We start from the raw sequence: 22,870 nt of genomic DNA on the forward strand, positions 1-22,870 counted from the left end.
GCCGTTCTATGCCAGCTTTCTCCTCGTGAACTGGGCCGGTCCCCGGGCGCCCACTCCCCAGGAACATAATGGTCCCCACGTCCTCGTCCCGTAATCGGCCTTGTTTGTCGGGCCAGGAGTGGGTGTGGAAGGCGGGCGAAGTCCGTGGAGGACGAGATGCAGCCGGGTGTGTCCCCTCGGTGCCCGGCCGTGTCTGCAGTGGGGGGTGGGGGTCCGGCCTAAGCTAAACAGAGGAACCCTGGGCCTTCACTAAACCAGCACCTTGCGGGTGGTTTGGATTTAAATACTGTTCCTTTGGAAGTCCTTGGACTCAGAGGACTAACTGAGAGTCCAGCCCAGTGGCCCGTAGCCGCAAGAACTGGCTCGTGCCTTTATGTGTGTCTGCAGGACGCAGAATCTAAACTCCTGTCCTTTTGGTGGAAGCGTGACTGACCTGGACACCTGCCAGAGTCCTTGGTCTGCCTGGGGACTGGGGCAGCTGGGGCTTGTCACTCGTCACTCCATTCCTTAGCCTCTGCCCCCTCATCCTTTCGTTCCCAAGGGGCACAGGCCTGCGGACAGCTTATTTAACCCACACACTGTGCTGTTGCTACCTACTTTTCAGGCTTTTGTGAGTCTTAATAGAGATTTTTAATTTAGTTTTGAGTGTGGGCTGTCTCTTAACACTGGATGATATTTACACGTGTTGGCTATTTAAAGCCTTTATAATCTGGGTCTTTATAAGATTTGTTTCTTCGTCCCTCTAAACCAGTTGTGGTAACTGGGCCATCCCTGTCCCAGATTTAGAAAGACCAGGTTAAGGGCCAGTGTCAACAGGCCGAAGGGCTATTCCAGAGCAGTCTTTGGGGAAGGGAGACCCACAACCCCGCGTGGCCGCGTTCACAGGCTCAGGTGTCCGGCTACTCTGTCCATCCCCTGCAGCCTCAGAGGACAGAGTTCTTTACAAGAAGCTTTTTTGCTCACGCTTTTCATCAAAGTACTATATATGTGTAGAAAACCCTGAGCATGTCATTTATTTGTTAATGCTCAGATACCGTATCGTTTTTGTGACTCGGTACATGGGTAGCCCTTAGACAGCTGCATATAGATCACTTGAAAGACAGCTGCTCAAACCCCTGAATCTAAGTTCGCTTGTGGGTGACATGATCAGAAAGCAACGTGTAGGTTTCGAGTAGAGATGACAAAGTCGAAGTCAAGATTTGACAGGTTCTAGAAAGATGCCAGTTTTGAAGCAGAAGCCTTTTACCTTGAAGATACATGTTTCTGTGTCACTTAAGTATTAGAAAATGTTAAGTTGAAGATTTCCAAAATGCTGGAGATAGCTTCAGGTTGTACAGTGGCTGTTTTAATCGTTTGCTGCACACTTAGTTTTTATTTTGTAAATATTTTGTGGTTTCCAAAACAACTAAAACTAAAAGCAAAACCGCAAAAGAGTTGCGAATGGCTCCATTTCTTCTCATTTCTAAAGTCTCATCTTCGCCGTAAAATACATCACTTTCCTTAGGTAATGAAAACGTGTCGTCTTTATTATTTAAATGATCATTTTATGCAATCAGTTTCTTTGTTTATACACGATAAATATTCCCACCTAGATCAAAAACAAGCTCTTTCGACATGAATCGTTGAGGTGATATTTTTGCTGAACAATCTGAGTTTTTATGCGTAACAGCGAACTTCGAAATTCGAGGAAAGAAATCGTAGGGTGCAGGGTGGGGGCGTCATGGAACTGCTGTGAGCCCCCGGCCGAGGCGACGCGGGTCTGGTGTGGGGGTCTCTGGGGTGCAGTTATCGTGGGGCAGGCCACAGCCTCCCACGTCACCTCCATCATCGTCCCTAGACCCCAGAGTAAGATGTGCGTCCCCCCCACTCATTACAGAAATTAGCCCAGGTTCATTTTGAAGATCACCAAAGTGGGTGGGGGCAGGGGGGTGGCATTCGTTTCAAGGTGAGGAGAAAAATGCCTGCATCTGAGTAGCTGGGTTAATAGGCCTGACCCTGGTCCCCGACCCGGGCCTGCGATGTCATCAGCGTCAGCGGAAGGCGGCGGGTAGCGGCCCGCGGGGTGGTCACCCACAGCCTCTTTCGCTCACTAACGCATTCGCGGCTTGTCCCGGCAGCGGCTGCATGTCCAGCCAGATGAAGAACGTGGTCAGCGGCGTCATCTTCGGCACGGGCCTGTGGGTGGCCCTCATCGTCACCATGCGCTACTCTCTGAAGGTGCTGCTGTCCTACCACGGCTGGATGTTCGCCGAGCACGGCAAATTGAGCCGCGCCACCAAAATCTGGATGGTAATCACGCCGTCCCCCGGATGCAGACCCGGTGTGCGTCGTCCGAACCCATTCGCTGAGGGGGGCTTGCCATGCGAGAGCCCTGTGCACGGGGCAGGTCCCCGGCCCCAGGCCGTCCGTCACTGCTGTGGTTGCCACGTCCACGAGTTGGAGTATCTTAGATTCCACAGACGGCGAGGCCATGAGTGTCCTTCTGCATCTGGCTTATCTCACTTAACCTAGTGTGTCTCATGTGGGTGGCTTTTCCTTGTGAAAGAAGTGTCCTCACAGGACCTTTTCCTCCTCTGACCCTGGGCTGGTGACTGAGGAGGTAACCTCTAATCGTTGGAGAGGCCCGGTTCACCATGACTCGTGAGTTTAGTCCAAAGAGTGCTTTTCTTTAACGATGCTGAGTTCTGAACGTTTTCTGCTAACGTCTGCTGGGTTTGTCATCCAGGTCATCCATCAAGTAAAAGCATCGTCTGCTCACTTCTTTGTAGCTTTATCTAGCTGAACTTGGGCGTTAACTGGTCTCCCTGGCTGACCAGGCCGACCAAGTCTCCTTGACTCACCCTTAGCTTCCAGTGTGTTCCACCAGCTCTCTGCGGCCCTTAGCCCGGGAGCCGGTCGTCAGCCGTGTGCGAGGGTGTTGTTCCAGTTTCACTGAGTGCTGACCATCCGCAGGCTGATTGCCTTCCCAGGGGTCCGCTGGTGAGAGAAGTCTGGGAGACACAGGGGTGCCACCCCCGTGTGCGAGCCCACCGCATACCCCTGCCTTTCGTCTTTCCCAAACCGACTTCTGTCGCTTGGATTAAGTTGTCTGATTTCCAGAGAAGCAGAATTTAACACCCAGGAGAGATGCAGAGATGGTTCCCCATATGTTACATGTGAACAAGTTAAACAGCCTCCCCGAGGGCGACGTTCACGGCTGACGTCCAGTCGAGTTCCAGCGCTTTTTATCATCAAGATTCGCCTCTTTCACACGCACAAGCCACACCCACCACGAGCCCTAGAAATTGCTTGGTGGTCTGGTCAGCATGAGATGACCTAGTTATTACACAAAGTTTAGGTTATTCCAGCCTAAAGCAAAGGCCGATAGCAGGCAAGTGTGTGCCGTCCACTAGGCTTACCAGTGACCGAAGCGGGTACGTGGCTTCTCCTGGGGTGGGCTTGAGATTCAGGCACCTAGCTCAGTCTTTGCCAGAGCTTTGAGCCAGTCCCCAAACCCAGGGCCTTGCGGAAGCAGGTGGGCGGACCCGCCTCACATGGAGCAGGGCAGCCAGATTGTGATCCCACGGTGCCCGGGTCAGGCCCTGGCCGGAGACTGCCACCACCCCCCGGCTGGGCGGGCCATCAACGATGCTTCTGTCACACCTGGTTTTTATTTGAGGTTGCCTGGTTTTTATTTGGGGGTTCCATTCAGCTGGTTTTTATTTGGGGTTGCCTGTTTGTTCGCTACGGCCCGTGAGGGTCGGGCCAGAAAATAGACAAGCGGGAAAACACCTGTAAACCGTCGGCAGACCGCGGACGCCTGAGAACTGGTTTTGCGTCTTCCGCGAAGTCTCACCCTTTAAAACGTGCTTCTTTTTTTTTTTTTTTTAAGTGTATGATCAAGGTCTTTTCGGGTCGGAAGCCCATGTTGTACAGCTTCCAGACTTCTCTGCCACGCCTGCCGGTCCCGGCCGTGAAGGACACCGTGAACAGGGTAGGCGAGGTGTCGGCTCACGGGGACGCCCACTGTGCCCGTCGACTGTAGGATGAGCGTGTACGACGTCGTGGTGATTGTCAGTTAGCTTGCTGTCGTCTGGCTGTGTTAGCTCCCAGCAGGGTGCCTTGTAGGGCTGCCTTTGTGTGTGTGTGTGTGTGTGTGTGTGTGTGTATTTTTTTTTAACATAAAGGCATCATATTTGATAGAGAAACCACTTGGCAAAAAAACTTTAACAGCTTTATCGAGATATAATTCACTCCTCGTGTCCAATTCAGTGGTTTTGCTACATTACATTACTAATCGTTTTAATCATGGTAAATATACGCATGACATAAAACTGACCATTTTAAAGTATATGGTTCTGTGGCGTTAGGTGACTTCACAGTGCTATGGAAATCCTGGCCGGGGGTGTGGCCAGCCCCGTTCCCTGTCATCCTTCTGGCTCCTCCTTCCTGCCCAGGTGTCCTGAGTTCTCATCGGCACATGGCAACCTAAGTGAGAAGGGGAGCTCTTGTTAAGAGCCAGATAACGGAGAGGAAGCACTATCAAAACTTCCTTCCAAATTATCTGCAAGCCGCATAGGTGATTTTGTGCTGATGCAGGATCTGGGGAGCTTGTAGAGCCAATACAAGACGAGAAAGTTCCATGGTTTCTCACTAATCTAAAACATCACCTTGGAGTTAGCCAGTTTGTGTGAGGGCCAGCAAAACCAACGTGGGGAAGATTTTCAAATCTTTTAAAGACGTTTAGAGGTTTTTTTCTAAGGACACCACGCGTTTTAACTTGTCTTCTATTTTTCTCATCAACCACAGTATCTGGAATCGGTGAAGCCTCTTATGAAGGAAGCTGACTTTAAACGGATGACAGCTCTGGCAGAAGATTTTGCTGTCAATCTCGGGCCAAGATTACAGTGGTATCTGAAGTTAAAATCCTGGTGGGCTACCAATTATGTGAGTATATGCACACAGTATTTTTTCTGATAGAATTTTTTGTATGAAAATAGTAATCAGTTCCATGAATGAGCTGGGCTTCCCCATGCGCGGCGGGCGAGAGGGGACATTTGGCAGATGAAACGGGTGGCGGTTTTTGAGGAACGGCTGACGTGGAAGAGAAAGTATTCAACATGACCGCGACAAAGCCAGCGGCCGGGGCTGGAAGTGGGTGTCGATTGGGTGGGGAGCACGAGAGGCGTGGCAGGGGCAGGGGGGTCACTTCCGTTGTTTATCAGGCGCTGGGGGTGAATCCCCACACATTTGCACACGTACGCTCAGGCCGACGTGCACACCGTTCTGTGCATATGTGTGCTTTTACACAGTGAGAAAACAAAGCGGTCCCTCGGTCGCGGAACAGGAAGAGATTGCTAGCCGTTTGGGGGATGTTGGGGCGTCGTGCTGGGGTGCGGTGAAGCAACATCTGTGGACCCCATTTTAGCACCGAGGCTCTGCAGGATTGAGAGTGGCTGCTTTGGGGAGCGGGGTGACGTCGTTGTGGATAGTAGTGTTGGGAAGTGTCAGCAGGCAAACATCGTTGCTTATTTTCCATTTGGTCTTTTTTTTTAACTATAAAACGAATGTGATCTCCCGTCTAGCTGTCATGACTTCAAAAAAGACCGCTTTCCATTTCCCGTTGTTTTTTCACACGGAGTGCCACCCCTCCCGCCCCTGCCAGCCTGGGCACTGACCTCACACTCATTGAGCTTGTCTGTTTGCACCAACAGGTGAGCGACTGGTGGGAGGAGTACATCTACCTCCGAGGCCGGGGCCCGCTGATGGTGAACAGCAACTACTACGCCATGGTGAGTCGTCCGGCCGGGTGGGTGTCTGCTGGGCGCCGAGCCGCCGGGTGGTGACTTTGCGGCCCTGCAGGCTGCCTGCGGGAGCTTAGGGACTTGGGCCTCCTTCCACCGTCCACAACTGTTGCGGCCCACCGGGGACCTCAGGACCATGTGCCCAAAGTGCCACTGAGGCTGAAGGTCTCAGGGACATCGGGTTGGCCTAGAGTGTGCCCCCCGGCCCACACTTAGCTTTGTGCTATGCCCGGAGGGACCAGGGGATCCCATGTCTTTGTCTTTTGAGACATTATGGTCTTGGACGGCACACGCCCCTTTTTTAGAAGCCCCTTGGTTGGGGTTCCAAGTCTCTGCTTAAATACTGGAGAATCGAATTTTCTGTTTCTTTTCTTGTTTCTTTTATGTTTCTTTATTGTTTGTTTTGTTTGTTTGTTTTTCTCTTTTAGAAATTTTTCTCTTCTTTTCCTTTTAACTTTTTTTTTCCCATCAGCAACAATCTCAGACTTATAAAAGAATGGCTGGTGTGGGACATAGAACTTTTTTTGACAGGAAGTTGTCCACCGGCAACCTTTGCCTTGATGAAGACTTAAATGTCTGTTTCCCACAAAGGCACTTTTCCTACATAATCGGGGACACGCTCCCTCCAGCTGCGGTGTAGGCCTGTGTCCCTCGGCCTTCACTTCCAGTCATGGGAAGTGACATTTAGAAATGTGTCTCAGAATTTAGAAAAGTCGCGGGCACGGAACTGCTCTATACGAAAGGTTATATTATACGTTTTGGTCACTTCTCACTCAGAAGACTTCCTGTTTACTCTTATTTCTGCTTTAAAAAAAAAATGCATTACGTGAAGATATTTGGGACAAACATACTGTCGTCTTTTTAAAACTCATATTTGTTTAAAATTTAATTTTAAAATACACTGTGACCTTTCATGGCCCAAGAATGACGTGGGGGCTTCTGTCCTACGAGACATGAGAACAATGAAACTGACCACGCGTAGGAAATGAACTCGCGCGTGATCTTCCAGCAGAGCGGGTGTCATTTACCGCCGTAGGGGGCGTCTTCACGGAGGCCACGCGCTCGGCCGTGCGTTCAGGTCGGCCTGTCTTTTCCTACGAACGTTCTTCCTGCTGACGCTTGGCTTCCCATTTCAGGATTTGCTGTACGTGCTGCCGACGCACATCCAGGCGGCGCGAGCCGGCAACGCCATCCACGCCATCCTGCTGTAAAGTAGACCGCGAGGAAATCAAACCAGTGAGCTAATCCATCAGCTTTTGGTTTTTTTTTTTTTAACCTTTTAAAACGGTTTTATTGGGCTGTAACTGATTTATTGCACATGCCTCGAGGGTCTAATTTGTAAGTTCTGACATATATATATGTGTATATAACATACCTGTTAAAACTATCCCCACTGCTGCTGAGGGCGGAACACATCCACACACCCCAAAAAAGTTCCCCCGTGCACCTTCGTGCTCTCTCCCTACCCTGTCCCCCAACCTCTCTTCGCCCTTTGCCCACCGGTCACCCACCCCGGTGATCCCCGACCCACTTTCTGTCACTCCAGATTACTTGGCATTTTCCAAAGCTTTATGTCAATGGAATCATACAGTACATGCCCTTTTTTGGAGGGGGCAGGGGGTTTAGCTTCTTTCACTCTGCATGATCATTTGGAGATGTCCTTCCCCTCGTGTGTCCTCCATGGATATACGTCGGATGTACTTTCCTGCTGTCGTTTGCCCCTTGAAGAAACTCTTACTTCGAAGGGAAGAAATTTAGCTGGTGATCTACTCAAAAAAAAACGAGACCCTTCTTTCATAGCCGCCCCTTTGGTGTAAGGGTCAGTGTTTGCATGAGTGATGAACGTGTGTCCTTTAGTGGGTAGCCATGCAGGGAGTTGTGCCCTGGCCTGGGGCAGGGGGTGCCCCGTGAAGCCAGGCGCTGTCCCTGGCAGAGTTTGGGGAAGACGGTGTCAGACCGGCTGTGTGCACAGCACACAAGTCCGGCATCGGAGCTCGCAGTCTGCGTTTGCTCCTTCTCTCTGTGGCGTGTTTGTGTGACACATCTTTCTGTCACAGATCCTTCTCTTGGGGTCCACGGTCCCGCTGTGCTCCGCTCAGTGGGAGCGGATGTTCAATACCTCCCGGATCCCGGGCGAGGAAACAGGTGAGTGTGTGGCGCGTCCTGGGTCCCTCGGCGGGGACCAGCATTTTCCATCCTTACGTCATCGCAAGGCGATGGCGAAGGAAGCGTCGGGGGCACCGGCCGATTTGCGCTGACCTCCCGAGAGTTGAGCGGTTTCAGGCTCGTGACGGTCCCTTCCGGTGAATCCCTTTTGTCCCTTTTTATTGGGCACGGGCCGCCGGCTTGCGATCGGACTTCGGTGTCCCCTGGGCTTAGGGCCGTCTTTCCGGGCCTGCCTGGGGACCCCCACACCTCTTATCTGGGTCCCGCAGGGTTTATCGTGTGGCGTTGGCTGCGTTGCCTACCACGTGCCTTTTCCTTTCTCGTGAGGAGAATGTTTAAGGTCTGCTCTCAGCAGCTTTCAGACGCGCGGCACGGTAGCAGTGACTCCGGTCACCACACTGTCCCCCGCGTCCCCGGGACTGAATTATTTCATAACCGGAAGTCTGTACCTTTAACTCCCTTCACCCCCACCCCCACCCCTGGCAATCTCTTATCTGCTCTGTGTCAAACGAGCTTGGGTTTGTTTTTGTGTTTTTTGTGGTTTTTTTTTTTAGATTCCATATCTAAGTGAGATTATATTGCATTCTTTATCTGACTTAGCAGAACACTCTCAAGATCTGTCCCTGTTGTCAAAACTAACAAAACGGTGAAAAGCTGAAAGCTTTTCCTCTCAGATCGGGAACGAGAAACTGTCTTAATTCTTGCACATCCACGTGAGGGACATGAGAACTGGCTCCATTTATACAGGCAGGAAAATGGAGGCTTAGAGAGGAGGCAGGTCATGGGCCCGAGATGATAGGTCCAACGAGTGGCCGAGTAGAGCCTGCAAGTCTGGCCCGTCGGAAGCCAGAGCGCTCACGGATGCTGCACGCAGCCGTTTGCAGACTCCCGCGACACGGGCTCATGAGCCGAGTGGGGTGACGCAGGGGGAGGAGTTGAAAAGCCGGGGCGACTCTCTCACCTGCCCCTAACCTGTGCTCGTGGATTCTGTGTCTCGCCCCGCCCCCGCCCCAGACACCATCCAGCACTTAAGGGACAGCAAGCACATCGTCGTGTTCCACAAAGGGCGTTACTTCAAAGTCTGGCTCTACCACGACGGCAGGCTGCTGAAGCCCCGCGAAATCGAGCAGCAGATACAGAGGATTTTGGACGACCCGTCGGAGCCTCAGGCCGGGGAGGCGAAGCTGGCGGCCCTCACTGCGGGAGAGAGGTGTGCAGCTCCTCTGTGACATCGGTCGTGGCTGAGGGGTGGGGACCTCTCGTGGCTCTCCCCTCACCCAGGGTCACTGTAGGGTGATAAGCAGTGTCCTTGGCCTCTACCCATGGGATGCCAGCAGTGACTCCCCAGTGGTGATAAGCAAAACTGTCTTCCTGCTTTGCCCAGTGTCCCTGGGGGGTGTATCGTCCCTGGTCGAGAGCCCCCAAGGTACAGGAGCGTGTCAGCGGTGACAGCAGTGTTAGGAGTAAGGTGGTGAGTGACTCATGCAGGGAACAGGAAAGTGTCCCGGGCGAGGGCACGCAGAGCGCGGCAGGAGCGTCCGGGGAGCATACCGCACGCCAGGGCCGCAGAGCATGCTGGGAGCTGTAGGGGATGGTGTGGGATGCTGGCCCTCGGGGCGGGATGGGCCCCGGGTGCCCGACTGCGTTTGGGCTCGATCCTGTGACCGGGTGCCATCAAAGGGACCAGTGGGCTGGAGGGACCCAAATAGATTTACGAGATTATTCTGGCCCTGGAAGCAGAGGGGTCCTCCAGCAGTGAGGACGGGAGACGGCGGTGTGAGCGGGAGGGGAGGCTTGTCCGAGAAGCCGGGGGAATTCAGCCATCACTGGGGCGTGGACGCTGCTGGGAGCCGTGGTGGGGAATGGGTGTCGGGGTGGAAACTTGGGTTGGGGTGGGCCCGGGCATGGGTGCTTCGGAGTGCAGGCGCCCGTGGACCACCTCGGCCGAGCTCCTGGGGAGAGTACAGGGCGGGAGGCAGAGACCCGATGACCCCGATCGGGGATGGTGGGCTGGGGCACAGGGCCCGGGGTGGCCGGAGAGAGCAGGCCCAGGAGCAATCAGAGGAAGCCCCAGCCGGGGCGACTCTGGAGAAGGGGCTGTCGTGTTAGCTCCGTGTGTCTCACGTGGGGCAGGATGGGACAGAATCCCTGAATTTGGCTCCTGGGGCAGCCCTCGTCACGGGTGTCCTGTGTCACTAGTAGCATGGACTCGGGGCAGGCTGGCCTGGCCTCGAATCCCACCCTGCCACAGAGTCGCTGCCCCCACAGCTCCATGCCTCAGTTTCCTCACCTGCATGATGGAAATGGTAGCGAAGGCCAGTGAGCCATCCACGGAAGAGGCTCGGAGCCGCCCGCTCATGGGGACGGCGCGCGCGCACTTGCCGTGACTTCCTGTGCCAGGACTTGTTAGGACGGGCCCCGTGGCGGGGGCGGAGGACGTGCCTTCTCCGTGGCTCTGCGGCCCCAGTGCCCGGGCTCACGGGCCATCCGCGTTTATTGAAGAGTCTCATGCCAGGCCTCGTGCTCTGTCCCGGAACAGACACGAGGAGTGATCAAGGCCCCGCCCGCAGACCCCGCGGTCCAGCTGCACAGCTGCAGGCGGAGAAAATCACAGATGGGCGGTTTTCTCAGAAACGGTGGAAAACGTCGTTTCAAACGTGCGCAAGGAGGTGGCACCACATCGCAGCAGGCTGACCGTGTTGCATCCTTACCGCAGAGTGCCCTGGGCCAAGTGTCGCCAAGCCTATTTCGGACGTGGGAAGAACAAGCAGTCCCTGGATGCTGTGGAAAAGGCAGCGTTCTTCGTGACGCTAGATGAAACCGAGCAGGGGTATAAAGAGGAGGACCCGGTTACGTCAATGGACTCCTACGCCAAGTCTCTGCTACACGGCAGGTGTTTTGACAGGTATTGTACTCACCTGAAAGACAGTGAACGTGGAAGAAATGTTACATGAGGCTGACCCCAGCCATGGGCATCTCTACTCTTAAGGAGTAAGGCTAGCATAAGAATATAACTTAATTTTCTTCTCATCACCAACACGCACACACACACAGCTGAAGCAGCGAATTCGAGATTCTTGCCCTCTCTGTGCACGACCACCCCTGTTGGGAGAAGCTAGTGAGGCGTGGTCCCCCGGTTACCAGAGGGGGGAAGGTGGTAGACGCAGTCTGACCTGGATGTGGCCCCATGGCAGTGGTGAGGCTGTTGGGCCTCCTGGAGCTGCCTTTTCCTTAACGTAAAGCGAGGTCCTGCCAGTCAGTTGCGGTGGGGCACGGATCGCTGTGGTGGGGTTGTGCAGGCACATGGGGCCTCCTCTATCTTGTCACAGTTGCCCCAGGCATCCTTTTGTGTTATTTGTCCTGTTCTCCTTGTTTCCAGTCCACGGATGCTTATTTCCCTGGAACAGGGAAGAAATGAAGGACTTAGGAGTCCCGCGGGTGCTTTCATTATCTATCCACAGAGACTCTTTAACGTCTGCGAGTTGTTTGAGGGGCGGGCGCCAAGTCAGTGGGCCCATCCAGAAAAAGAGTATTCCTTTTGTCGTTGTAAACTCTAAGGTTCTGTTTTGGTTTCACGCAGGTGGTTTGACAAGTCATTCACGTTTATCGTCTTCAAAAACGGGAAAATGGGCCTGAACGCCGAGCACTCCTGGGCCGATGCTCCCATCATCGGCCACCTCTGGGAGGTGAGTTTTTGCGGCTGCTGCTTTGTTCATTCTTGTAGGTTTAACTCGAATGAGGAAACGGCTGTGGGAAATCTCAACCCCAGAGTGAGTGTAACCGTGTGATATTTGTCTGATTATACGGTAAGAGTTTTCAGCTCGTGCTGGCCCCGTGTGTGAAGTGGCAGCACTCCATGAAAGGCATCGCGTCTTCGTTTCGTGCAGCTTAGGGTCTTTACAGAGAAGCACGCGGATCGCCGTGCTTCTATGGGGCCCACGCAGCGAGGCGACAGTCGCTTCTAACGCAGTGGCTTCAGGGGAGAACTGAAGCTCGGTTTATTCTGAAAGAAGCCATCCCTTCTTTGCTGTATTTCCTAGATTTTCCTCATCTGCCCAGTTTTAGGCCACACAGAAGCAAGCATTTGAAATCTTGGTGTATAAAAACGGGGCGTGCCTTTTACCCCATCATTTAATTCTTAAAATAACCGAGTTGTATAAAAACCGTCGAAGTCTTGATACCACCTCTATAAAGAACGAGACTCTGTCTAGTTCGGGAGGACAAATACGTGTTATGTGGCGGTATTAACTACACAGTATCTTTTCTGTATCTTTCCCCCTTCCGCAGTATGTCATGGCCACTGACAGCTTTCAACTGGGTTATTTGGAGGACGGACACTGTAAAGGTGATACCAACCCGAACATTCCATACCCCACCCGGCTACAGTGGGACATCCCGGAGGAAGTAAGTCACGTTATCAGAGCCACTAATTACTACTTAGGGCAGGGTTTTCCAGCCTCCTACCGGGGCGGTGTTCACAGTTCTTTTGAGGACCAGGAAGACTGGTTTGTCCGCCCAGGAGGTTTTTGCTGGGGCCACCATGGAGCTGCTACAGCCGCCGTTGCCTTGGAAACCCCTGTAAATATTGCTTCTTCCATTTAAAGCTTCTAGTTAAGATCATCAGTGAGGTTTCCAGCGCAAGCTTAGCTGCACGTCACCGTGGAAAAACGAACGGCGACATCACACTTCCTTTGTGTCGAAATACCCTGAAACACGCGTCTGTCATTGCGGTTCCTCCTAAAGATACCCAGATCCACTCTGTTCGGTTCGAACTCTTTCAGGAAGGGATTTTAAGGCTGGAAACACCAAATCCAGCTCAAGTCCAAGCAGGAGTTCCTGGGGCCCAGGAAGTAATTTTTCTGACACAGAAAATCACGTGTCTGTCGCCTCAGTCCTATCCAATTGCATCTTTTCATCCTGCGTCCCCGGGGCTGGTGTGTGTGCTTCAGAGAGGTGTTACCTCTGCCAGCAGCGTGGACTGAGGGTCCTTGTTGATGGCCAAGTCCCTTACCATTTACTTTTGAAACCTTTAAATAATTTTTTTAGAGCAGTTTTGGTTTCACAGCAAAATTGGCGGGAAGTGCAGAGATTTCCCGTGTACCTCCTGCTGCTCCCCCACTGTCCATGTCCCCCACCGGATGGTACGTTTGCTACGATCGATGATGACCCTGCACGGACACGTCCTTGTCACCCGGAGCCGTCCGTTTACAGGAGGGTTCGAGCCTGGTGGTGGACATCCTGTGGGTGTGGACAGGTGTATAGTGCCACGCGTCCACCATCGCAGCATCACACAGGGTAGCCCACCGCTCTAGACGTCCCCTGCGCTCCACCCGTCCGTCCTGCCCGCCCTCTTACCCCTGGCGACCAGTGAGCTTTTTTTTTCTCTGTCTCTTTAGTTTGGCCTTTTCCAGAACGGCACGTTTTTGGAATCCGCAGCGTGTGGTCGTTTCAGATCGGCCGCTGTCACTCAGGGCTGTGGTCGAGACCCCTTCCTCCGTGATGTCTCGGGCTCGGGAGCTCGTTTCCAGCACACGGGGGACCGCGGTCCGATTGTGTGGAATCGGTTCTCTGATCACCAGTGTACAACAGCTGTCAGCTGTGGATTTTTTTTTTAAAAAAAGAAAACCCGTGGCTGTTGGCATCGCCCTTTGGGGTCCCACCGGGAACCAGGAAGCCCCCCTCGTGTTCGGCCCGCGTGGGGTGCCCCACTGCCCCTCGTTAGCAACGCACTGCGGTATCTGGGTAACCTTTCTGGAAAGAACCGAGACCAAAACGTGACACGTGTGTTCCCAAGCAGCGGCTCTGCTAGCTGCACCGGGAAGGAGGGCGTGCTTTTCCTCGGCGTGTGTGTCACCACTAAGCAAACCTCTTCCTCCTTTCCCCAAGTGCCAGGAGGTGATAGAGGCGTCCCTGAACAGCGCCAGCCTCCTGGCCAACGACGTGGATTTCCACTCTTTTCCCTTCAACACGTTCGGAAAAGTGCTGATCAAGAAATGCCGGACGAGCCCGGATGCGTTTGTGCAGCTCGCCCTCCAGCTGGCTCATTACAAGGTAAGAGCCCTGTGTCCAGGCTTTTGTCTGGCTCACTTTTGGGGTCCCTAAACACAGGCCGTTTGCCCAATGGGCAGGGAAGGCGGACACCTGCCAGGGGAGAGCGCCCCGCTGGGTCTCACTCAGGGTCCAGGCAGACAGCGGTGTCCGCACAGTCTCTGGTGGGCAGTCGCGGCTTCCTTGTTACACGGGACAGGGAGGATCTGGGACCGAAGCACAGCGAGATCGCATTGCTCGACAAAGGGGAGGCTCACCCCTTAAAACGGGCTCCGAATCCTAGGATTTGGTAAAGCAGCACTGCGTAGGGCTTGTTGCATTTTGGCCTGCACGTGACGGACCCATCGGAGGAAGCAGCCCAGGCCCGTGGGAGGATGGGAATGGGACATGCTGCCATCAGAGGGGACATTCCACCCTGGGCAGGGCGGCTCTTGGTTTCCAGGGGCTGCAGAAGTCATCGTGGCAGTGGCTCAAGATCTGCCCGTCTTTAACGGAAAATCCCTATTTTAAAACTCGAGCGCTGTGCGTATGGCACGTGCAGCGTGTAACGTCCCTTTGACAGCGGTGGCCGTGGTGTCTGAGTTGTGCTTTGTGCCAGATCCTGGTCTCAGCGCTTTACACACACACATCACTCTGCAGCCTCCCCCTCTCCGCCCGGTGCGAGGCACCATCGTCAGCCCATTTCGCAGGTGAGAAAACAGGTACAGAGAGGTGAGGTGACCTGCCCAGGTGACACTGGAGTATGTGGCAGGAGTGGATCCAGGTGGCGGCCCTGGAGTTCACACCTAGACTTTCACTTAGCTTTCGTCTGACAGATCAAGTGACTCAAAGATATAACGGGATTGAGGAATTCCATTTTAGGATTAATAAGCTCGATTTTTAAAATTGATAAGCAGACTTTATACCTAAATATGCAGTATTAGAACTGTAGAAGGAGGTGATACCTCAGATACAGAGAAGATTTTAAGAATGGATACCAGGTTCCATAGTAATACGTTTTGAAAGCGTTGACGGAACAATCATCTTCTGTGGCAACACAGAGCAGTAGGGCTGACCCAGGACAAGGGAGAAAGCCTGAGGTCAGCGCCCGTGGCCGGACGTGGCACAGTGTCAGAGAGCCACCCGATAAGGCGCAGGCGCCCCAGGCCGCACTGAGCGCACAAGGGAGGGGAGGAGCCAGCCTCACTGGGGTCCCGATGATGATGAGATGTGAGCGGCAGGGAGCTCACCGGTGCCTGCTCAGTGCCTCGCGGGAGCTGGTTAACCCTCGGCAGCCCCGAGCCGGCACTCAGCCATCCCCATTCTGAGGGCGTGAGGTGTCCTGCCTGCGTCCTGCAGCCTGCAGCGGCGAGGCTGAGCTGGGATCCAGGCGAGCTAGTTCTAGAACCCACATCTTCAGCTTAATCTGATGGATACACAGAAAAAGAAAGCCACAGACCGGTTTTGCTCGCGATGATAAGCGCAGAGAACCTCAAAACAATATTAGCAAGGACAATCTACTAGTACAGGAAAAATATAATCACCAGCAACAGCTCAGACCTGCAGCTGGAGGATGGTGTGGTATTAGTAAATCCAGTAACAGATTCATACCACACGGTCATTTGGCAGATCCTGAAAAGGCATTCAAAATGTAGCATCTGTTCTCCATAACTCTTGGTCACGGGGGCTATTTCCTTAACACGATAAATGCCGCCATGTATCAGTAGCCAGCATGTGGCTTTAGAGGTGAGGATGTGGAGGTGGCCCCACGGGAGCAGGAAGGCGAGGCTGGTTCCAGCAGCCTTACCGCTCTCGAAGGTCTCTCCCTGGGCACAGTGGGGACGGGTCGATTGGGCAGGAGGAATAGTTGCACGTCCAGTCAGAAGATGGAGCAGGTGGGAGCTTTTACAATGAAGAAGCGTGCTCAGTATGGAGGCCAGTGCAGAACTATACAGAGGCACTCAGGAAGGGAGGGAAGGCAGCAATTTTGGTTAGAAAGACTCGATACTTTCAGATAGAGAGACCTCAGATAGAGAGACCTTGGTTCACGTGTGTGGCTTGAATGTAGTCAGCCATCTGAAGATGAACTTAGGAAGAAAGCTGGACCAGCTGATCTTCAGGTTTGTCTGAAAGAGCTGTCCCTTGAGAATAAAAGGTAACAATCTGAAAAAGAAAGGTGAGATGAGGTAGAGACAGGGCAGGACGAGGCGGAGGCTTTCAAAGCCTAAAGTCTAGAATTTAGACGATTATCGTAACAAACGTGGCGTAGTGGTGCCAGAACGATCACGTGACGTAGTATGTGACGAAGGAGACATTGGCCTTTGGGGGGAGGGATGAACTGAGTAGTAAATGGGGTTGGAAAAATTGGCTTAATGGTTCTATCCGGGGAGAAAATAAACAGCCCAATAGAAAAATGGAGTCACAGCAGAAACTGGTGCTTCGCACGAGAGGAAAGGTACGAGCAGCCAGGGACGCACGCAGAAAATGTAATTTTATTACGAATCTAATAAGTGCGCTTGACGTAAGACTGGATTTTTGTCTATGCGAAGGTCTTTCCGTGGTTCCGCGTGTGTAAGGGTGGACCGAGAAAGGGGTGGCCGCGTCGGTGGCACTCGTGCAGCCAGGAAAACGCATCGTGAGTTGGAGAAGAGTGTCCTTTTCAGGACAGGCTCATGTAGACGAGTTAAGGTGTGCCCCTCTGTGAAAGGTCGAAGCCGTCTAAAAGGGTATCAATAGGAAACTCATTAACCTACGGTCTTTTCATGCAGTGGGATGTTACGTAACTCTTAAGCGATGCCCGCGGTATGTCCTGGGAGAACGCGTAGCCATAAAACGGCCCGTGAAAGTTAACCATTTATTACGGCGATCTGCAGACTCCTGCCCGCCAGCCACATCCAGCCCTTTCCTGTTTTTGCGTTGCCCTTGAGCTAGGAATGGTTTTACATTTTCAGTAAATGAAAAAAGTCAAAAGCGAAGTAGGATTTTTGTGACACGTGAAAATCGCATGACTCTTCGGGGCTCGTAGAGAAAGGTTTACTGGCACCCGGGCACACTCCCCCTTTTGGCAGTTTTTGAGTGACGGTGGCCCAGGTGGATTGTTGTGGCAGAGACTGGCCCGTGGAGACTGATTTACGACCTGCATGTTACAGAAGATGTTTCCCACTTTACAGAAGATGTTTATTATACGCAAAGTCTAGAAAGCATAGATGGAAACCATTGGCAGGTGGTCTGGCGAAGGTTGAGCTTTATTTTCTTAGATTTTTCTGTGTTTTGTTTGTTTGTTTATTTTTCATAAGTTCATATTATAATTACTCTTTCAGAAATCAAGTTACTTTTTAAAAGTTAAGGCTTATGTGTTTTGATAACCCAGACACTGACATCTGTTCCTTGCCCTCTGGCTAGAAATAATTGGACTTACATCTTTTGCCCCTCTCACGAGTCAGTTCTTCACAAAGCACTCTATGAAAAATGATCCTTTAGTAAAGTGATCTATGAGAAATGCAAGGCAGATCCATCCATTCAGGAGTTTTAATGTCTGCTCTGTCAGGCACAGGGCTGTTGGGGGAGCCGATATTCAGACGCCCTTCTGCCTGGCTCGGAGCTGTAGGGCCCCGCTGTGGCTCAGCATAAATCCAGGCATCCCACCTGGTCCCGGGGTCTACTCCAGGCTCCTGAACTCCTCTGTGCCTTTCTCCAACCCTTGGGCGGTTGGAAAAGCCTTGGGGTCCCCTCCCTCCCAGAATAATACTTTTAAAGCCTCAGACGGGTTGCAAAGGTTAACCAGCTAATGAAAACAAAGACACCAGATTAAACATAGATTTGTGATACAGTCAGTGTAATTCTTTATGCCCTGAATTTCCAGGAGCAGGTCTAGTAACTGCTGGAATCTTGACGTGGTAATAAGCATAGATGATATTTTGGGGTATGTGCAAACAGCCATAATGTGATGCGCAAATAGCTATGATTTTCTATTCAAAGCCACGGGCACTGCTCATAATTACTGTGGTTTGTTGCCTGTGCTTCTAAAGGCTGTATTTTAGTTTGACGTTAGTGGAAATTAAAATATTTATATTTTTCCCTTCCAAGTTCACACATCCCCAAGGTGACTAACCATTGACCTGGTCCCTGTCTACCCTTCCGATCTTCGATACCGCTCTGGGCCCCGTGCTGTCTGTTTTGGCCACTGTCCTTTTCTGCTGCTCTTGGAAGAGCCAGGCTCATGTCTGCCTCAGGGCGTTTGCTCTCGCTATCTGCCAGCGTCGCCGTGTCCCGGACTGAGGCGTGATTGGTTAGGTCTCTGCTCAGGTGCCACCATCTCCCGTTTGAAACGGCCCCCACCCCATCATTCTCTTCACGAACCCTGCGCCATTTCTGTTCTGTGCACCTGTCACGACGTGACATCGTGTCCCTCTCCTGCCAGAATGTTTGCTCCTGGAGGGCAGGGACATGGTCTGTCTCGTTTGCCACCATGTCCCCAATGCCAGGAACGTGCCAGCCACAGAGAAAGAGGTGTAAATATATATTTAATGATTGATTGAGGGAAGACGCTGGGTGGCGGTCGTGGTTTTAGTCTGTAGCCATTCGCTTCCTGCTTTTGGGTCCTCCTTATTTCTCACTTGGAAACTAGAGGTGGGGAAAAAATGCCCCCCAGCGCCACCACCCCGTAAGGTTACCCACGGAGCGGCAGTCCCAGTGTGCGATAGGTCTGTGTTCTCATGCCATGTGTGTTACTATCTTTATAGACGTCGTCTTTCGATCCTGCTCCTTAGACACTGGAGATGGTTCGGTGACAACGGCCACCCTCCAGATGGCAGCTGGTCGCGGCAGGTTAAGTGGGGCTGCAGGTGTAACAGGCTTGGCTCGGAGGGGTCTGCACACACTAATGCCCAGTGCCTTTGCCAAGAGGTTTTTAGACGGTCGTTTTTTTTCAGTCGGGGGTACAGTGCATGGTTGTGCTGGCCACTCACACAATTTAAGGTTGACGTTGGAGAGTTGACTTCAAATAAAGTACTGCATCGTGTATCTCCAGTTAACCTGTATTAAATGACTAAAATGCTAAATTTACACCTTTTCCTGTTTTCCCCCTTCCCTCCCCTGCCCCACCGCTTCATGGGGAGCCCCTGGGAAATGCCTGTGATGAGGAGGCTCTAGGGAGCTCTCTGAAGGCCTGCCCGATGAGTAACCTGGGACCCCTGCTCACCGTAAGAGGACGAGGAGTTAGAAGCCCCCCAGGCCCCGCCCGAGGGAAATTTACTGACCGGAATTTTATGGACGAGTGTTATGAGTTGGTGTTCTTCATGCCACGTGTTGAGAGCACCTCTCCTGGGTTTACTTAACAGTGTTGACGTGTCACAGGGCATCCTCTGCCACCCGGGGGTCACCAGGGCCTGTGCCAGGGTACGCCCGAATGCCAAGGGGTGTGGATTCGGTCTGGGATAGTTTGGGTCCACAAACTGCCACTTCCACCCTCCTCCCCATGCTGGGAACCTGCTCATCCTTGAGCTGGCCCGGGGGCCGTGGGCCTTGGCCCAGGGCAGATTGCAGATGACTTCCTCCCATAGCACATGTGGTCGGATGCCACATGCTCCTGGGCTGTGCCTGTCCCCTGCCGCCTGCTGCTTCCAGCCAGAGCCCTGGCTGGTCAGGGCCTCTGCCCTCCCTCTCCTCTGCCCTCCCTGCCCTCCTTTTTCTCCTCGCTTGGTGTAGATTCCCCGACCTCTTGCCACTGTCCCGTGCCCCAGCCCTGTGGCCCCCAGCACAGCAGAACTGGCCCCAGTTCAGCCCAGCTCTCTCCTTGCTTCATCCTGCACCCGAGAAGTCTGTATAGCCAGAGAAAAACCCCAAGTCCCTGGCTCGTCTCTCTTAATTGACAAGCACTGATTCTGTCGGGCCCTGGGCACCCCACTCTCTACGCTCCTAAATGCCTGGTTCACCCCGCATCTGACTTCCAGCAGCTCCTCTCCATCCTTACTCTTAGCAGGCGGCCTTCTTGTTGCACCGGCCAGCCCCCCACCACTGTCCCCTCCCGCGTCATCTCCCCTCCTGCCCAGTGCAGGGCTGTCTGTGCTCCAGGCTCCGGCCTCCCACCCTCCCACCGAAGGCCATTCCTCCCGACCCGTGGTCCCCTCTCTTGAAGACCAGTCTCTCTGCTGGATATTCTCACCATCATCCGAATATGATGGAGTATCTCCCGCCAACGCTTCACGTCTGGATATAATTCTGAACTGTCGCATGCACACTTCCTTGCCGTGTGTCGCTCCCATAACCTTGTTCGCCTCGGGTAGGTGTGCGAGACTCAGGAAATTGTGCCATGGCATCAACTGCGTCTGGTGATGGAAACCTGGGTGACCCAGGAACTGACCCTGCGCCCCCCGCCCGCCCAAACCCGTTCCAAAGCTAACGACGTCCCCATCTGCCTGCTGCATAACCCCATGTAAAACTCACGATAACTAAAAACTAAAGCCAACGACGAATTCTGCTTTTCCTCGCCGGCCTTGACCGACCCCTTCTTACGCGTTCGGGCTCATCGGCATGCCCTGTATGGAAATACTTTTCCCATCCTAGGACATGGGCAAATTTTGCCTCACGTACGAGGCCTCCATGACCCGGCTGTACCGAGAGGGGCGGACGGAGACGGTGCGTTCCTGTACCACTGAGTCGTGCAACTTTGTGCTGGCCATGGAGGACCCCACGCAAACGGTAACACGCCGCCGGGCCGAGAGAGCGCGGCTTCTCGGGGCTTTCGCTCAGAAGGACTTTTGAGCCTTCTCTCCCTAAGTCCTGCTCCGACCTGCTTCCCAGGGTTCTCCTTTCCTCCGTCCACCCTGTCCAAGGAACAGAAAGTGTTCAAATGGAACGGTCCTCTGTCATTCTGTAACTTCCACACATCAGGCGATACTTCCTCCGAGTCTTTAAGTTAGAATAGTACGCAGCAGGTGAACGAAGGCATCTGGAGGGTGGTCCCGCAGGACGGTACGAGTGGTTGGTGTCGAGGTGAGGAAGCGGCCACCGTGCCACGGGAGCCTTCTGCTCGGGGTGACTGCAGCCCGCTGCCCACGCTGCCACCCTGAGCAGGCGGATGCTGGGACTTCCCACATCCTGTCTTTGAACATCCTGGCGGTAGCCTGTGAAGCATTATCGGTTCATTTTTGTAGATAAAGGGACAGAGACTGGATGAATCCAGACATAGGCACAGGCGCCTACGCTGATGCCCAGGAGACAGGGACCAGGGCTCTGCTCTGCTGGGCGGCAGGTGTAAATCTTGCTTTGGGACAGGCTTCCCCTGTGGGAAGCAAGCAGCAGGCATCATGACAGCTGGCTCTCATCTATCACTAGCTGCCTCCACAAACAGCCTTGAAGACCAGGTCATGAATGGGTGGGTCACAGCCCAGACAGGTCCCACCCGTTCTGCGATCGACCCAACAGAGCCCAGAACAACCTGGAGCAGCCTTTCTGGGGTCAGACCGCAGGGCCCAGTGGCGCTGTTTTAGTGAGTCATTAGCAGATGACTTTGGAGGAATATTTACGACCTGCAGGAGGTGGGAAGCGAGAACCTGGAGCTTTCCTGCCTACTTCTGTGAACCTGAAAATAAAAGGCCAGAGTGAGAGGCAACCAGCATCGATTCAAGATCAAAAAGAGAGTAGCTATTCCCGCAGAAGCCCAAATAATGTTCTGATTAGGGAACAAAAGGGCCAGGGGTGTTTACGAGACAGGGAAGGGGACAATTTCTATTGGTGCAGATAGGCCAACTTAGAGATGCTAATTCTAAGGGACACTTTTAATTTTCAGTTGGAAAGAGTAGTCAGAATAACTGCCTGCCTGTTCTGTTTGCACACAGTTCTTCGACACAGTGTTGCCTTAGGCCGAGTCCAAAGGTTACTTTGCCCCCAGCATGGACCTTCCAGAGAGGTTCAAGGACAAAGCTGCCAGGCAGCTCCTCTGGGACGGTAGCTCTGACGCCATTTTAAAGTGGCCCCGTTTATTACCTTTTTTTACATTAACGATTTCATTTGTGTAAAAGATGACATTATGCCGGGTGGGCAGTACCCAGCACCCCCAGTGTGCTTCTCCGGAAACCTGGGGAAGGGGAAGTCAGTCGGTGGGGCCTCTGGCCAGGTCACCTTGGCAATCTCCCCACTCAGTCGCCTGCTTTTCCACGTTCCCCGTGGGACCCGTGCAGGGAAAGGCCCGTTATCTTCACCCAGGGGCTTCGATCCGCACTAAACATCTCATCCTTTATTCTTTAGATTGAACAGAGGCTCCGGTTGTTCAAGATCGCATCCGAGAAGCACCAGCATCTGTACCGCCTCTCGATGACCGGCTCCGGGATCGACCGCCATCTCTTCTGCCTTTACGTGGTGTCCAAGTATCTCGCCGTGGAGTCCCCTTTCCTGAAGGAAGTGAGTCACGTCTTCCTGTAGCAGCTCCCTCAGGCTTATTGGCTAAACCAAAGTTTCCTAAATTAGTAGGACAGTTGTACAAATGGGAACTGGCATAGCAAATGGGTCTTGGGGCTTAATTGTCATCTCGGTGGAAAATTTGAGCTGCTGTGATTTCAGGGCTGCGGTCTGAATGCAGCCTCCTGACTTATGAGGCCCATATAACGTCCAGAGCATAGATTATAGTCAAACGTGCTAAAATAATTAGGAGGTGACACGCTCTGAGTATGTGTCACTTTTGTCGTTAATAGAGTTTCATTTGAAGTTGATAAAATGTAACGTCTAGTAATGGCTGTGTTTAATAAGCAGCTTGAGAAAATTCCTGAAAATTAGCAGTTATCTCCCCAGAGCTGCCACGGTTCTGCTCCCGTTCCGAATCTCATACATCCGCCACCTTTTCTGCCAGAGACACCCTTAGCTGGCATTGGCCCCCCGAGCCCGGGTGTCCTCCCCTG

General features: G+C 53.1%; 1 protein-coding gene across 1 annotated transcript in view; it reads left to right on the top strand.

The window, feature by feature from the left end:
• Positions 1-22,870, top strand: part of CPT1A (carnitine palmitoyltransferase 1A) — a 42,467-nt gene that overhangs the window by 16,674 nt on the left and 2,923 nt on the right. The window contains 14 exon segments of the mRNA XM_039840623.1: positions 2,118-2,289; positions 3,872-3,973; positions 4,789-4,926; positions 5,694-5,771; positions 6,920-6,990; positions 6,992-7,019; positions 7,841-7,928; positions 8,964-9,159; positions 10,666-10,854; positions 11,530-11,635; positions 12,237-12,353; positions 13,836-14,000; positions 20,541-20,675; positions 22,224-22,376. Of these exon segments, the coding sequence (XP_039696557.1) occupies positions 2,118-2,289; positions 3,872-3,973; positions 4,789-4,926; positions 5,694-5,771; positions 6,920-6,990; positions 6,992-7,019; positions 7,841-7,928; positions 8,964-9,159; positions 10,666-10,854; positions 11,530-11,635; positions 12,237-12,353; positions 13,836-14,000; positions 20,541-20,675; positions 22,224-22,376 (1,738 nt within the window).

This window comes from Pteropus medius, unplaced genomic scaffold, assembly GCF_902729225.1.
Source record: "Pteropus medius unplaced genomic scaffold, Ma_sr-lr_union100, whole genome shotgun sequence".
NCBI classification, from domain to species: domain Eukaryota; kingdom Metazoa; phylum Chordata; class Mammalia; order Chiroptera; family Pteropodidae; genus Pteropus; species Pteropus medius.